A 13,830-nucleotide genomic window follows, 5' to 3' on the forward strand; every position below is an offset into this window, starting at 1 on the left:
GTCCACTAAAGCCTTAAGCCCTGAACCCTCAGGGACTTACTGACGTCATGTTAAATGGTGCGGACTGAGAGAGTGCGTCAGTGAGGGTGGAGATCGGGATGGGGCCATAGAAATTGGACAAACCAGGTGCATCATGGTAAAGTAATAACACTTCTGCAATTAACATTTGCGGAGCCCTTCGTTGAACAAAGAAGAAAACACTGCAGCATTTACAAAGAAAAAGTGCTTTTATTGATGTTATGGCTGAAAAGTACACAGATTATTACTGTAACCACAGCTGTACGATGTGTTTTGGTTTAGCAGAGGGTGGAATCTTTTATAAAAAAGGTCATTCTGATTGTCAGAGCCATTCCAGCTGGCGTCACAGTGGGCGGTGGATCACACCTGCTGGGTGATCACACCTGCCGGGTGATCATCCTCATCATCTGCAAGGCCATCGGTCCCTGGTCTGAGGGAATCTGTGACGACAGGAAAGAGAAAAGTTCTTGTTGATTCTTTCACCGTTTTATAGAACTAATGTTACTTACAGTCTCAGGTCAGGAGAAATGACTGAAATCCGGAGCATCTTAGTAGCCGAGTGGTCACACCGCTATATCACCACGACGTCCTAAAGTGCATGTCAGCTGATCAAAGAGCTGATTGGCTCTTAGTGAACTTTGTCTAGTAGTTTGTAGTTTTTGAGTTTGGCATTTTGGATGTTGCAATCTTGTCTTTTGCAACCAGAAGTGAGACCAGAGGGCGGAGTTAAATACAACCAAATTAACTTCCATGAATTAAAAAAGAAACTACCAGAGGAGTCTCTCCATGCAGGTCAGTAGAGAGAATGGAAGTTTAAGACACTTCTGCAATGGCTTCTCTTTTCAGATCAACATGTTTCCACCATTATTTAATGCTAAATGTTGACTTGTGGTTAATAATAAAAAGGTTATTAATATAGCAGCAATTACAAAGTGCTTGACACCTTTTCAGCCAGTGTCTTACCATGTGACCGGCTTTGAGGATCCAGTAGAAGGCAAAGTTCTTATAAGTCTTGCAGAAGGCTCCGGTGACGCCCGGGGAGGTGGGGTCATCCAGCGGGGTCCACCTGAGGTCGTTGAAGCCGGCGAGCCCCTCCCACTTCAGTCTCTTCACCCACAGCTCCTGACCTGTGACAGGAAGCAGAGACCCTCTCTTTTCAACATGTGGACGCGTTTAGACCGGTGATGCTAAGAGGTAATACACAGAGTACGCTACCCATGGTGTCCACTATGAGGTCCAGCTGTCCGTTGTAGACGGTGACGTTGACTCCGGCGGTCAGCAGCTGGTCCACCACGTCCACCACGGGCTTCATAAAGTCTCCTGCCATGTTGCTGAACACTTCCTCAGCCTGGCCTGGACAGACAGGAGGGGGACAAGCATATAAACGACAAAGGAAAGAAAAATTATTTTTAGGGACAAAGCCCACCGTCGAGGTACGGTACCTCCCCAGGTGACATTCCGGGGGATAATGCCCAGTTTCTTCCTGATTGGTCCGTTCATCAGCTCGCTCAGCGATTGGCCGTGGAGCGGTCGGACATGGCGACGCGCCTGCAGAGCTGGTGGAGACGGAACATTTGAGTTAAAACGGGAAAAATTCAGTCAAATTGGGTTGTCAATGCAAGCGACGTACAGATAAAGTTTTCTCCCGCCACAGACGCGCGTCTCTCATCCGGCTGCTGGGTGAGGATGTTGTAGAAGTTCACTCCATTGGTGTTCTGAAGCGAGAAAAAACAAATACAAGACCACGTCAAACCACATGAGCCATGAGTGCTGCGAGGAAATCATACTTTAAATACGCAATGTGGGGAAAATTACTCAGAGTGATCTCGGCCTTTTTAACTCTCAGTACATACGCCGCCGCCTTTATAAAGGACGTACTGTTGCATGCGGGTTGCATTCAAGTGGCACGTACTACTTCATAAACATGGCACCTTGAACTTTGACCCTCTTGCTGCTGCTCAAAGGGATTGTGGGTCAGAATAGCCAGACAAGCTATGCTGGCTTGCACACTGAAAAATGCGACCGGATGCAAATCCTGGTGTTTTTGGCAAACTGCATCTGACATCCTATGTATGAAATGCACTTATAAAGATAAAAGGCCCGTCTCAAATATAAGCCTGTCCCAACTAGTGAGTAATATAATTGATTTCCTTGCGTGGCACCAACCTGCTCCACCACCGTCTCCACCACAGACCACAGCTCGGTGGCTTTCTGAAACTGCTGCTGCTCCACCGCTTGCTTCACGTCGTCCGCCGCACTGCTGACGTCCTTCAGGCCGAGATCATCCAGCAGCGACTGCCAGCAGAGAAGCCTCAATCAGATGGAAGCTCAGCAGATTGTATTTTTTAACAGAAACTCAGTTTGTTACTCACAGTAGTGTAGAGGTACGGCCCCCAGGTCATCACAGAGTCTGTGGAGGAAGCAGTCTGGTCATTTTTTCCTCCATAAAGATGAACCCTCAAGCTCCGATAATGTATTCAACCCTCTTCATGTTGAGCTGTGATTGGACATTATTAGGTAATAACCTCAAACTCACCAAACTCCCTTTAAAAATCTGGCGTTTTAATTTTCCTTTTGCCCTGGGCAAATACTACACCCCTTGTTGAGCGTATTCTACAACAGGTTGCCTTCTGTCGGCCTCGTCTGGGAACTTCGGCTTCAAAACATCCAGTTTTAAAAACACTAAATAAAACAAGTCCATAACTTCCTGATGGTTCATTTTACTACGTAAAAGGGATTTTGCCGTTCCAAATATACAGATACTCGGCATTCCAGTTTATATTTGTGAGCACGTACGGTTTGTGGCACAGATCTGACGGATACTGACCGAGTGGGGAAATCCAAGAGTCCCCAAGTGCCACACCAGCAAAGTTGCATTTCACCGTCCCTTGTGCAATGGCCTGGACAGATAAGACACACCAAATAAAAATAAAAAACACCAATTTCTTTGGAACTCTTTCAATCGGAGCGATGAACACCAATAACAAACTACAATCAGCAAAGCCCAGATCATTTGGGATGCAGTTGATTGTTCAAAGAGGCAACTAAAAATGTTTCCTCTCCGAAAAAGCATAACATTGACTTTTTACTTCCACTTCTCCAGAGAGAGAGAAGAATAAGAGCATTTTGTTTGCCTACTCATCATGGATGAGGGACTTTTCACGCGTCACAGACCTGTCACGAGGGAAATGTTGGAAAGAGAAGCAACACTCACCTTGGTGAGTTCCAAGGAGATAGCGGCCGCCATCTTGCCTCCGTATGACTCGGAGAAGATGTAGAAGGGGACGCTCTGCAATTAATGCAACAGATTTTTTTTTAATTTTTTTTTTAAAGCCACTCATACGGAAGACTATAATAAAGCAGCAGTATACAAAAAGGAATACTTCACCGTCAGAAATGACAGTTTGTTCATCAATCACTAACCCTGCATTTCCCCCAAATTCTTGAGTAAACTAATTTTTCTTGCATGCCTCACGATACAAATATACATTTTAGGGGTGAAGTATTCCTTCAACAGTTCACTCTTTTAGCAAACAGGCTACAGAGGGAGCAGTAAGATAGTGAGGTTAGCTAACTTGTTAGCCCTGCGCTAGTCCTGAATTGTTCTGTTTTCTTCCAGACTTTTCAGCCACTTGTTCTTCATCCTCACTGTGAGGGACAGACTATGCAGCTTATAATGTTGTTCAATAAAAAATAAAAATAATTTTTTTTGAAATAAATAAATGTAAACCTAGCTAGCAAACATATGCAGCCTAGCCAGGTTGTATCTAATATTACAATAACCTGCCTTTCCAAATTGTAAATAGTACATTTAATCTTTCTAACATGATCAAATATATTGCTTCCCTCCAAAAATGGCAGTTTTTAAAAGTTTGGGGCAATTCAAATCTACATGTTTGGAGCATTCAAACTCGTTTTACAAAGAAATGGGAGTCCCAAGGAACACGGCAGCTGTTTTATTTTATGCATTTTTGTTGTTGTTGTAGTAGTTGTAGTATTATATGATGTCCTGGCCGAGTGAAGCGCAGTGCAGCGGACATACCTGGAACTCGGCCTTCCCTGTAAAGAAGTGCTGGAGCAGCACCAGCATGTCGGAGGCCACCGTGGCCACATCGGTGGCATATCCGTCCGGCCGGTCGGTGTAGCTGAAGCCAGTGCCCACGGGGTTGTCTACGAACAACACACTGGCTGCCTGCACCTGAACCCGCCAACACACACACACACTATACATGTCAGCATGTTGACCTGTACTTAAGCCAAGGCTGTCCTTAGCCAAATACATTATTAGTTGACAAACTCATGAGTTTCTCCACAAAGAATCACACAAAAGAGCCACATTTAATCTTGCGTAATCTTTTTTTTTTTTTTTTTTTTTTAAATCTAGTGTACTCTTCTTGCTGGCTTCCCGAATTTTACCGGCCCAAACTTTAAGGCCCACTTCTGAGTGTTAAAAACGGCAGAGAAACACTTTCCCATATAAATGAAAACAAATAAAATGAACTTTGTAAATTACTATTTTTATTTTATTTAAACTCAACTATTTGGCAGTACCACTGCGACCCACTAGATGGCACTCTGGGACCAATAGAGGATTGCGACAATGCAAGGCTATTAAATGAATGCTGGGACACAGTATTGAGTTACAAGGGTATGACGTGTGCTGTGCTGTGGAACGGGAGCTGCGATGTTGGAGGGATGACAGCAGGGCGGCGCTAGAGATACCAAAATAATAGTTGTGGAATTGTAATAAATGTCAAGGTTTCTTTACATTAATGAAAGACATCTTGTGCAAACACAGGAGCCAACTAGAGCAGGCCTGGCCAACCCGCGGCTCCCGAGCCGCATGCGGCTCTTTGCCTGGTTTCATGCGGCTCTTGCGTTCATATCGAAGTTTGTGTTTTTTTTAAAAATCTTTTTATTGATTTTGCAAATACTTTAGACCACTGGTGTCGAAATCAAGGCGCGACGGCTTGAAAGCCATGAAATCGCGGACCCGTTTTCAGTCATTTGCGGACCCGTTTTCAGTCCGTCAGGACGGTCATTTTACATGGGCAAAAAAAAATAAAAAAATCCTGTGCTTTTATTTTGAAGGTTTTTTTTAATGCGGCAGAGTGCAATTTATTCAATTTCAGTCATATTGATGTCATGTGTTGTAACTCTGTTACGTTGTTCATTCTGGTCACATGACATCTATTCTTCTGTCCATCCGGGGAGAGGGATCCTCCTCTGTTGCTCTCCTGAAGGGTTCTTCCTGTTTTCCCTGTGAAATGGTTTTTACTATCTTTATTTGGGGAGTTTTTCCTGATCTGATGTGAGGTCCCGGGACAGGATGTTATTTGTACAGATTGCACATTTTAATTTGTAATTTTGGGCTGTATAAAATAAACTGAATTGAATATTCACACACTCCTCAATGCTGCGTTCACAACACACTTTACTTGCGTGAGTTTACACATCGGACTATTTGTGATAGTTTGCTATGATGTGGCTCTTTGCAGTAACACAGTAAAAAATGTGGCTCTTAGTCTCTGACTGGTTGGCCACCCCTGAACTAGAGGTTCTATGATCGTGACTTCTTTTAGCCTCCGTACACAGTCTGCAACTTTGGACACGAGTGCCGAGGGCTCCTTCAAAACTCTTAGAACTTACCCAGCTCGTCTTTCTGGGCTTTAGGTCCCCGTCCAAAGGCCCGATCTCTGCAAAGTTCCCAAAGCCACTTCCTGATCCTCCTGGTCCACCCTGAACACACACCAACATTAAAACAGCAGAGGGGCTGTTTAATGTATACTTTTAAATGACCTATTATTTCAGATTTCCTGAAGAATACATTAAATACAACCATGGTATTGGATAGATAAAACCATACATCATCATGCAGAGCACAAGTGATACAACTCTTTTACCCAGGCGGCTCGTTCCGGGTCCTAACAGCACATTAGTCAGTTACTCTGCACATGAAAATAGACGCAGCAGAGCTGTTGCTCATTCAACCATAGTTTAGTGGTCTCAGCGTTTCACTTCCACATTATATAAGGAAATCAACCAACATAGACTTAAAACCTGCTCCAGTTTGTCTTTTGGTTTCGCATATAGTTTGAAAAACAAGATACAGTATGAGAATCGGTTATGTGCTTCAGATAAATACTTTTTCTCCCCCAGAATGCAACTTAATAGCATCTTTTTTGGTGAGACTGCTTTCCTGGTAAAGTCAGGGTTCATACATATTTTGACCAGTGGATTTCCATGACTTTAAAACAAATTTCCATGACCAAACATTTTGTGAAATTGCTGTGTAAACATGAAAAAGTGAGTAAATGTAGTATTTAAACTAACAATGACACTTCCAAAGCATACAGTAAACCTTAAATGACACAAATGAATGAGACAATAGTTTGATTAAAAGAATAAACATTTATAAAGATGCCGGTATGAATGCCCGCTTATATTTTGAGCGTCTTTTTTTAAAAAGCATATAAATTATTGCAAACTCAGCGTAAATGAACGTCATGAACACATGAATATAACACATTTACATGACTTTTCCAAAACTTTTGGGGATTTTATTTCTTTCAAGGACTTTTCCAGGCCTGGAAATAACCATTTTAAAATTCCATGACTTTTTCCAGGTTTCCCATGCCCGTAAGAACCCTGTACAGTGCAAGTTGTTGGCAGTGATGAATGCTCCTACCTGGAGCCACAAGACCAGAGGCAGGGCCGGGCTGTCGGCGCAGTAGAGCCACCAGAACATGTGGGCCCCGTCCCGCACCTCCACGTAGCTCCAGGCTTCCTTTCCGGTTGGGGGACGAATGGAGAGCACTGCACGCGGGACGCACGCACGCACACGCGCACACACACACACACACACGTTTTATAAACTCGGTGTTCGGTTCCCGTAGTACTTACAGTTTGTAAACAGATACAAGGCGCGTATCAAAACACAGACGTCAAAATGAAACGCGCAGCTGAGTCAAGGAGTCCCATTACGCGTGACGTCAGTCCGCGAGACATAATCACACCTGTGTGGGAGAGAAACGCCAGGATGAAGCACCAGCCGCAGGCTGCCGCTGCTGTCAGCTGCATCTTTGAAGCTGTGAGGTTCGTGTGAAGCCTGGGACGAGGTCGGCTTCTGCTCTGTGCGTCTTTATTGCTACAAGAAATCACGTGATCACACGCATGGTCAGCTGACCGATGTTTCTCTTCCGCTCTCTTTCAAATGTACCTGGCTATGTTGCTCGGAATTGTCGGTGGGGACCGGAAACACTGGGTTAATATCTGAAAAAGGTTTATTTAAAAACCTATAAATACATAGGTAAAGTGGGAATGTAAGCTTGTAGAAAAAATATGTTTTTTAAAGGCTTTCTGCTTACCAAACCAATACCTGAATCACCTAAACTAGTTAGAAACTATTATTATAGGCTCAAGCTAGCCACTAAATAAAACATTTCTAATGAACTACACTTGATTCATTAAACTCAGCGTGTTGTCGTCTTTTGTATCGACCCTGTCTGTGTTGTTAATCTGCCTCCACGCCAGAGGGCAGTGTTGTGGAATAGTTGCCATTTAGAGAAGGGCACTGCCTCCAACTACGAGCAAGACCACACTTCTGGCTGAACGTTGGCCCTTCGAAATAAAAGCATGACAGGATAAAGTACACCGGTAATTAGATTTTAAAGTCACCAGAAAATATCCGTTGATAAATACATGTTATATATTGTATGTGTTGCAAAAATACCTAAATACAAATTAGTATTATTAATTAGTAATAGTAGCTTTATTATTGTTGTTGCATTGTTTCCAAAAGAGCAGACTTTTAGGATGATGCAAATTCTCTTTGAATGAGTTAATTCATCTAGCGACATTTTAATATTTGTTTTTGCATTTACCATGGTACGTACTCAATTTATCATACGCCATAACGTTAGTAAATGTGAAAGAGAGGCCAATAACGGGATGAGTTCTCGTGACTCTATCGACGACTCGACACTCTTATTCTGAAAGTCCCGATCGGAAATACCAGTCCTGTTGCAGGCGGAACACACGAGCGGTTGTGTGTGTGAGGTCCGTAACACCGGCATGGCTGCCCACAGTAACAACTTCATCCGCGTGCGCTTGAACTTCGACTACCCCCCGCCGGCCGTGGTGGACTGCCGCATGTGCTGGCTGCTCGTGGACCTGAACACGTGCCGCGTGGTGGCGGACCTGGAGAGCGTCATCAGGGAGAAGTTTGAGTTCGGCCGCGGCAGCATCCTCAGCCTCTTCGTGGAGGACTGCTACCTGCCGCACACGGAGAGCGTCTACGTAGTGCGGGACAACGACAGCGTCAGGTGCGCGTGCTTCTGCTACCGTCATGCACTGCGCTCGTGGCAGTTCTCAGGTCTGCTCTAACAGGGCACCTCAGGGTGCAGGGGCCCCAAGGCGAAGGCGAGCAGGGAGCATCCTCTCTCATTCGCAAAGATAACTTCCGCCCGAAAGCCCTTGTTTAATTGTTAGTTGCACATTATCTCAGGGTTTTATCTTGAAAATCTAGGTCAACACAGAGCCCATTTAAGATATTAGGATGTTCTGATGTATATCTGGAAATAAAATAAAAAACGGACCTACAATGCAAATGTGAATCTGTAAATCATATAAAGATGTAACAAACAGAACAGGCAGCGATGGTAAAATACTGGTTTCTGTGCCATTTAAAAAAAACAAAAACGAATATAAAGAAAACAGGCGATAGATCGATGAATACTTTATTTATCCCCGAGGGGAAATTCGTTTGTCACAGTAGCAACAAACAGACGCAACAAATAAATAACAGAACAAATTAAATAAAAATAAATAAATATAACAAAAAATATCAGAAATGCTAAATACTCAATATATATACAACAAAACAAAACAGTAAAGCGTAATAATTTAGGAAATGAAACAATAAAGAAAGTCACCCCAGCCTTAAACTAAGACCAGGTATATCATCAGAAGGCAACAAGGTTAACCTGGCCTTGTGGAGGCAGTGGGAATGCATTTGTATTTATTTTTATAATGTCGCTTTATCAAATTTGATATTTTGACAAAAGATGTCTAAACTCAAACTTCCCATCTTTTCCCAGGACTGCGAAGTGTTCATGTGACATTCCTCCCGTCTGCAGGTGGTCTCATTAGCAAAGCCTGAGACCCCACTGACTGGGACACTTATATCCTCAGTCAGGACAATTAGTGCACAACTCTAATCTTTAAATACACATACGTCACTTTAATAGCATACTTGTCTTCACATACTCGTTAATTTTTTTTTGTAATCATATTTTGTCTTTTACTATTGCACCGTGTTTACTGCGCACCAATCAAAAAGCCGAGTTTCCTGTATGGTAAATAGCAAATGGACCTGTACTCATAAATCGCTTTTATAGTCTTCCGACCACTTAAAGCGATTTAACACCATCAATTCACACACTGATGGCAGCGGCTAAAGTGCCACCTGCTCATCAGGAGTAACTAACAATCACACACACATTCATACACTGTATGCACAGCTACTGGAGCAATTTGAGGTTAAGTGTTTTGCCCAAGGACACATCGACATGGGCTAGCGGAGCCAGGGATCGAACAGCCGATCCTCTGATTGAAGCACGACCCCGCTCACCACTGAGCCACAGTCGCCCTATGTGTGACGTACTTGGCAATAAACCTTTTCTAATTCTGATTCCTCGTCTGCCAGGGTGAAGGTGGACCGTCTGCCCCAGGCGAACGGGCTCAGCAGCTGTCCAGATGCTTCCAGCGAGAGCTGCAGAAAGAGACAGAGACCCGTAGAGGAGGAAGGGCCGGGAGAAAATGGAGTGAGTAAAAAGAAGAAGAGGAAGAAGAAGGGCGAGGAGAGCGTGGAGAGCGAGGAGACGGCGGTGAGAGACACCAGGCCGGCGTCAGGTGACAAGAGGAGTGAGACGACACAAGAAAAGAAGAAGAAAAAGAAGAAGAAGAAACGAAAGGATGCAGAGGGAAAAGTCCCGACCGTCACCGCCAAACCTGCTGCTTCTCCCAAAAAGTCCCCAGTTAAAATCCCCCAGAAGTCAAAACCACAGAAGGTGTCCTCTTCAGATTCCAGCAGCGAGGAGGACGAAGCCCCCAGAAGGCCGGCTGCCCAAGAGCCAGCACCCAAAACGCCCTCCTCCACCCCTGCTGCCTCCAAGACGCCCCCAACCACCAAACCCACCAAGAAAAAGTCTCGCCCTCCTTCGCCGTCCTCCTCAGAAACCTCCTCCGACGAGGCCACCGTTGTAAAAAGCCCGCCAAAACCCACCTTCAAGACCCCCAAAGGAAGAACGGGCGCAAACTCAGAATCTCAGCAGGCTCCTCCCACCCCCGGGTCCGCAAACGGCGGCGCGCAGAAACGAGCGGCGGCGGCGGCCCCTCGCAGTAGCTCTGACTCGGACAGCGAGGAGGAGATCAAGCTGGTCATCCGGCGGCCGGCGCCGCAGCCGGGTCTCGGCGCGGGCCGCGGCAGTCCGTCGCCGCCTTGGGGCCGCGGGCGAGGACAGAGCGGGCGTGGCGGGTTCGGAGAGGAGAGAGGACGGGGACGGGGGGCCGGCAGAGGAGACTTCCGAGGAGACTTCCGAGGAGGTGACAGAGGAGGCGTCAGAGGGCGCGGCAACGGTGGATTTGGGTTCAACTACGGCGGCGCCAGGGAGCCGTCCTGCCAGACGGATCAGCTGACCAACATGTCCGTGGTCCTCCAGGTCTGTACTGCATGCGTCTGTCTGTACTGCAGGATGCTATCGCTTTTGCCTCTGTCACATCACACTATCATCATCTCATTGGTTTTCATGGAAACACGGCCGTTGCATTAGCCATTAGCCATTAGCCGTCCATTAGAAATGCTGTGTGTGTGATGCAATAATCTCTCCCGGGTTCTTGTGCGCAGAACGGAGCAGGAGGAACCCCCAAACGGGACTACGGCTCCATGCCGCTGCTCGCCGCCCCTCCACAGGTGGGGCAGAAGATCGCCTTCAAGGTGAGTCTCGTCTTCTTCACCTCAGTGTGTCTGCTCTGTTGTTGACGCCACACGCCTACATGCTAACCTGTTTTTAGCTTTAATTCATTCATTTATCCCAAAGAAATTTTGACTGTTTTTTTTTTCTCTCCAAGTTTTCTTTTATTAATTTAACCGGTTGCTTTTATATATTTTCACAAATCCAACAAGTTTGCATACATAAAGCGGTAAAGAGGTGACTGGCTAGCAGCTAGCATGTTCCCGGCTGGCTAGCGCATTAGTTAGCACAAAGCCCGCGCGGCTACAGCCGTTCACCAACTAGTCCCGTCGTCACCGAGCTTCTAGGATACAAATATATTTCTGAAGATATGTGCGCATGCATTTAAAATGTTTGCCACTGTTCTAATTACCAATAGGTAAAATGCTGTTTTCACGGGAACTTTTCTCATCACATTTAATGTATTTACAGCAAGTATTCAACCATATTTATCATCTGACTTTGAGTCTAGTTGTAAGCTGTGTGTGTGTGTGTGTGTGTGTGTGTGTGTGTGTTTACAGTTACTGGAGCTAACTGAGAACTACAACCCAGAGGTATCAGAATACAAGGTGAGTGACATCATCCCTGATAATGAGGTGTTCTCTCAGGCTGGAAAGTCCCCACACCACTGACCGACCACGTCGCTGTGCTTCTTTCAGGAGGGGAAGATCGTGAGCTTTGACCTCACCACCAAACAGATTGAGCTGCTGGTGCTGAACAACTCTCGAGGTAGGGAGCATTTCACCACTGACACATACAATATAAATGGAATTTAAAAATAATAATTAAAAAGCCTCAAGATTTCCTTCCAAAACGCGAGTCAGAAAGTTCTGCATGTAGTGCTGGATGGAAACATGTTCTCACTGCTCATTTAAAATGCAACGGACGGAGCAGATGTCCCAACTTTGTGCCACACATGTGTAATGACCCGTAACCCGCCGCTCCTCCCTCAGCTCCTGTAGAACCCGGCAAGTTCGACCTGGTCTACCAGAACGCGGATGGCTCGGAGAGCGTGGAGTATGCCGTGTCCAGAGGCTCTCGGGTGAGCCGACGCAAATTTAAAGGAACAGTGTGTGGGGTTTAGGTGGCTCTATTGTGTATATATAATATGTGTTTTCATTTATTTTTATAATCACCTAAAAATGTGTGTGTGTGTGTGTGTTAACTGAGCATGACTCAGTCAAAAGAGAATACTGGGTTATTGGCATGATGAGATATATATATATATATATATATATATATATATATATATATATATATATATATATATATATATATATATATATATATATATATATATATATATATATATATATATATATATATATATACACACACACACACACACACACACACACACACACACACACACACACACACACACACACACACACACACACACACACACACACACACAGAGCTCGGGAATTACATGTTAGTAGCTTAAAGAAGAAGACCCAACATTAGTTCCGATGATTTTAACACGAGTAACACACACAGAGATATGTGTGTGAGATATATATATCTATCTCTCACACACGTACATCAGTCAATAACCCTGTATTATCTTTTGACTTTCCGTGGTGTTTTATTTTGTTTTACAGACAAACATCAGTGGGATGATTGGAAAATTCCCATATGAGTTAAATCTTATTAAAAGTTAATTGAAGGGACAATTTGGTCCCTTTCATTCAAACCGGTCCCAGTGTGCCAGCTTAGTCCCTAGAGTGCCTTATCAAATAACAGCGGGCCTACAAAGGGTGATCTGTGTGGGTCCCTTACAGTCACACTGTTAGTCAGCAAAAGCAGTTGGAGCCAAAGCCTTTCTTTTGTCTTTGAGCCCAGGCTTTAGCCCCATCCCTCTACTTTGACTGAGCGTATTCACCCAGTGATCCCTCCCTCTTTCAGGTACTCATCCAAACCGGATGAGTAACTGAATAAAAGCGTTGCATGCAGAGAGCAGCGGTCGTTAGTCTGTCGGTTGTTTGCCAATAATATCAGCGCTGATCCTTTTAGAGTCTTTGCGTAACCGCGGTTAAAGTAATGTCTTCTCTTCCTCCCACAGGTGACGGAGCGCTGGGACTCCCTACTGGAACCAAGGCTGATCATTTAAATGCCACCAAACGGGGGTTTTGGTCCATCCTCTCGTCAACTTGTTCTCCAGCGCCGAAGTTAAACTGAGGAGTCACTTCTGTACGTCGCATGACGGCAAAGGGATATGGTTGTTCATGTCCCTCTTCTCTGTCCTTCAAAATAAATCATCACTTTACGCAAAAGAGCTATTGCACCTGAAAGTATTGACACATGTTATAATGGTTGCATTTTAATTGGGGCTGGATATGAAATGTATTTTTTTTTATGTCAGTTGAATGTGTGAGTGCTTCCAGGATGGAGGCATAATGGTTTTATGTTTTGTAAAGTGATGTGACTGGGATATCAGTTTTGTATGAACTGTTTCTTTTCTAATAAAACACTTGCATAATTAAAAGTGGAAATGTTTACTCATTTCTCCCAGGATAAGGGGGAAAAATGGTAGGATTTAGCACAACTAGATAATAGTGATAGGACAAACTACGAATGAACCAAAACTATATTGGATTCAAATTGTATACAAGGTTTTATATATATATATATATATATATATATATATATATATATATATATAAATAAAACCTTCATCTCCATTTTGCATTGCATTGCAGGCTAAAACTGCACGCTCCAAAATCAAGTGTTATTTGTGTGTGCATACCTACTTTAAAGACTTACTATTGTCACTTTTGTTGTTACTTTGACATGCTAT

General features: G+C 44.3%; 2 protein-coding genes across 2 annotated transcripts; one reads left to right on the forward strand and one right to left on the reverse strand.

The window, feature by feature from the left end:
• Positions 1-208: 208 nt before the first annotated feature.
• Positions 209-7,134, reverse strand: scpep1 (serine carboxypeptidase 1). Its single transcript, XM_079233260.1, has 13 exons — positions 7,035-7,134; positions 6,707-6,834; positions 5,668-5,757; positions 4,061-4,216; positions 3,233-3,307; positions 2,846-2,918; positions 2,391-2,428; positions 2,185-2,313; positions 1,649-1,733; positions 1,461-1,574; positions 1,234-1,371; positions 982-1,145; positions 209-458 (listed from the first exon to the last, which is right to left on the reverse strand). The coding sequence occupies exons 1-13, from the start codon at positions 7,096-7,098 to the stop codon at positions 396-398; spliced, it is 1,317 nt and encodes a 438-aa protein (XP_079089386.1). The 5' UTR covers positions 7,099-7,134; the 3' UTR covers positions 209-395.
• A 957-nt stretch (positions 7,135-8,091) lies between these two features.
• coil (coilin p80) lies at positions 8,092-13,457 on the forward strand (the record flags this gene model as incomplete). The annotated part of the gene is made up of 7 exons (XM_079233274.1): positions 8,092-8,342; positions 9,725-10,739; positions 10,925-11,014; positions 11,552-11,599; positions 11,690-11,759; positions 11,984-12,072; positions 13,096-13,457. 7 exons carry the CDS (start codon positions 8,092-8,094, stop codon positions 13,141-13,143), a joined length of 1,611 nt encoding a protein of 536 aa, XP_079089400.1. The 3' UTR covers positions 13,144-13,457.
• Between the last annotated feature and the right edge of the window lie 373 nt (positions 13,458-13,830).

Source organism: Taurulus bubalis (genome assembly GCF_910589615.1).
Source record: "Taurulus bubalis genome assembly, chromosome: 17".
NCBI lineage: Eukaryota > Metazoa > Chordata > Actinopteri > Perciformes > Cottidae > Taurulus > Taurulus bubalis.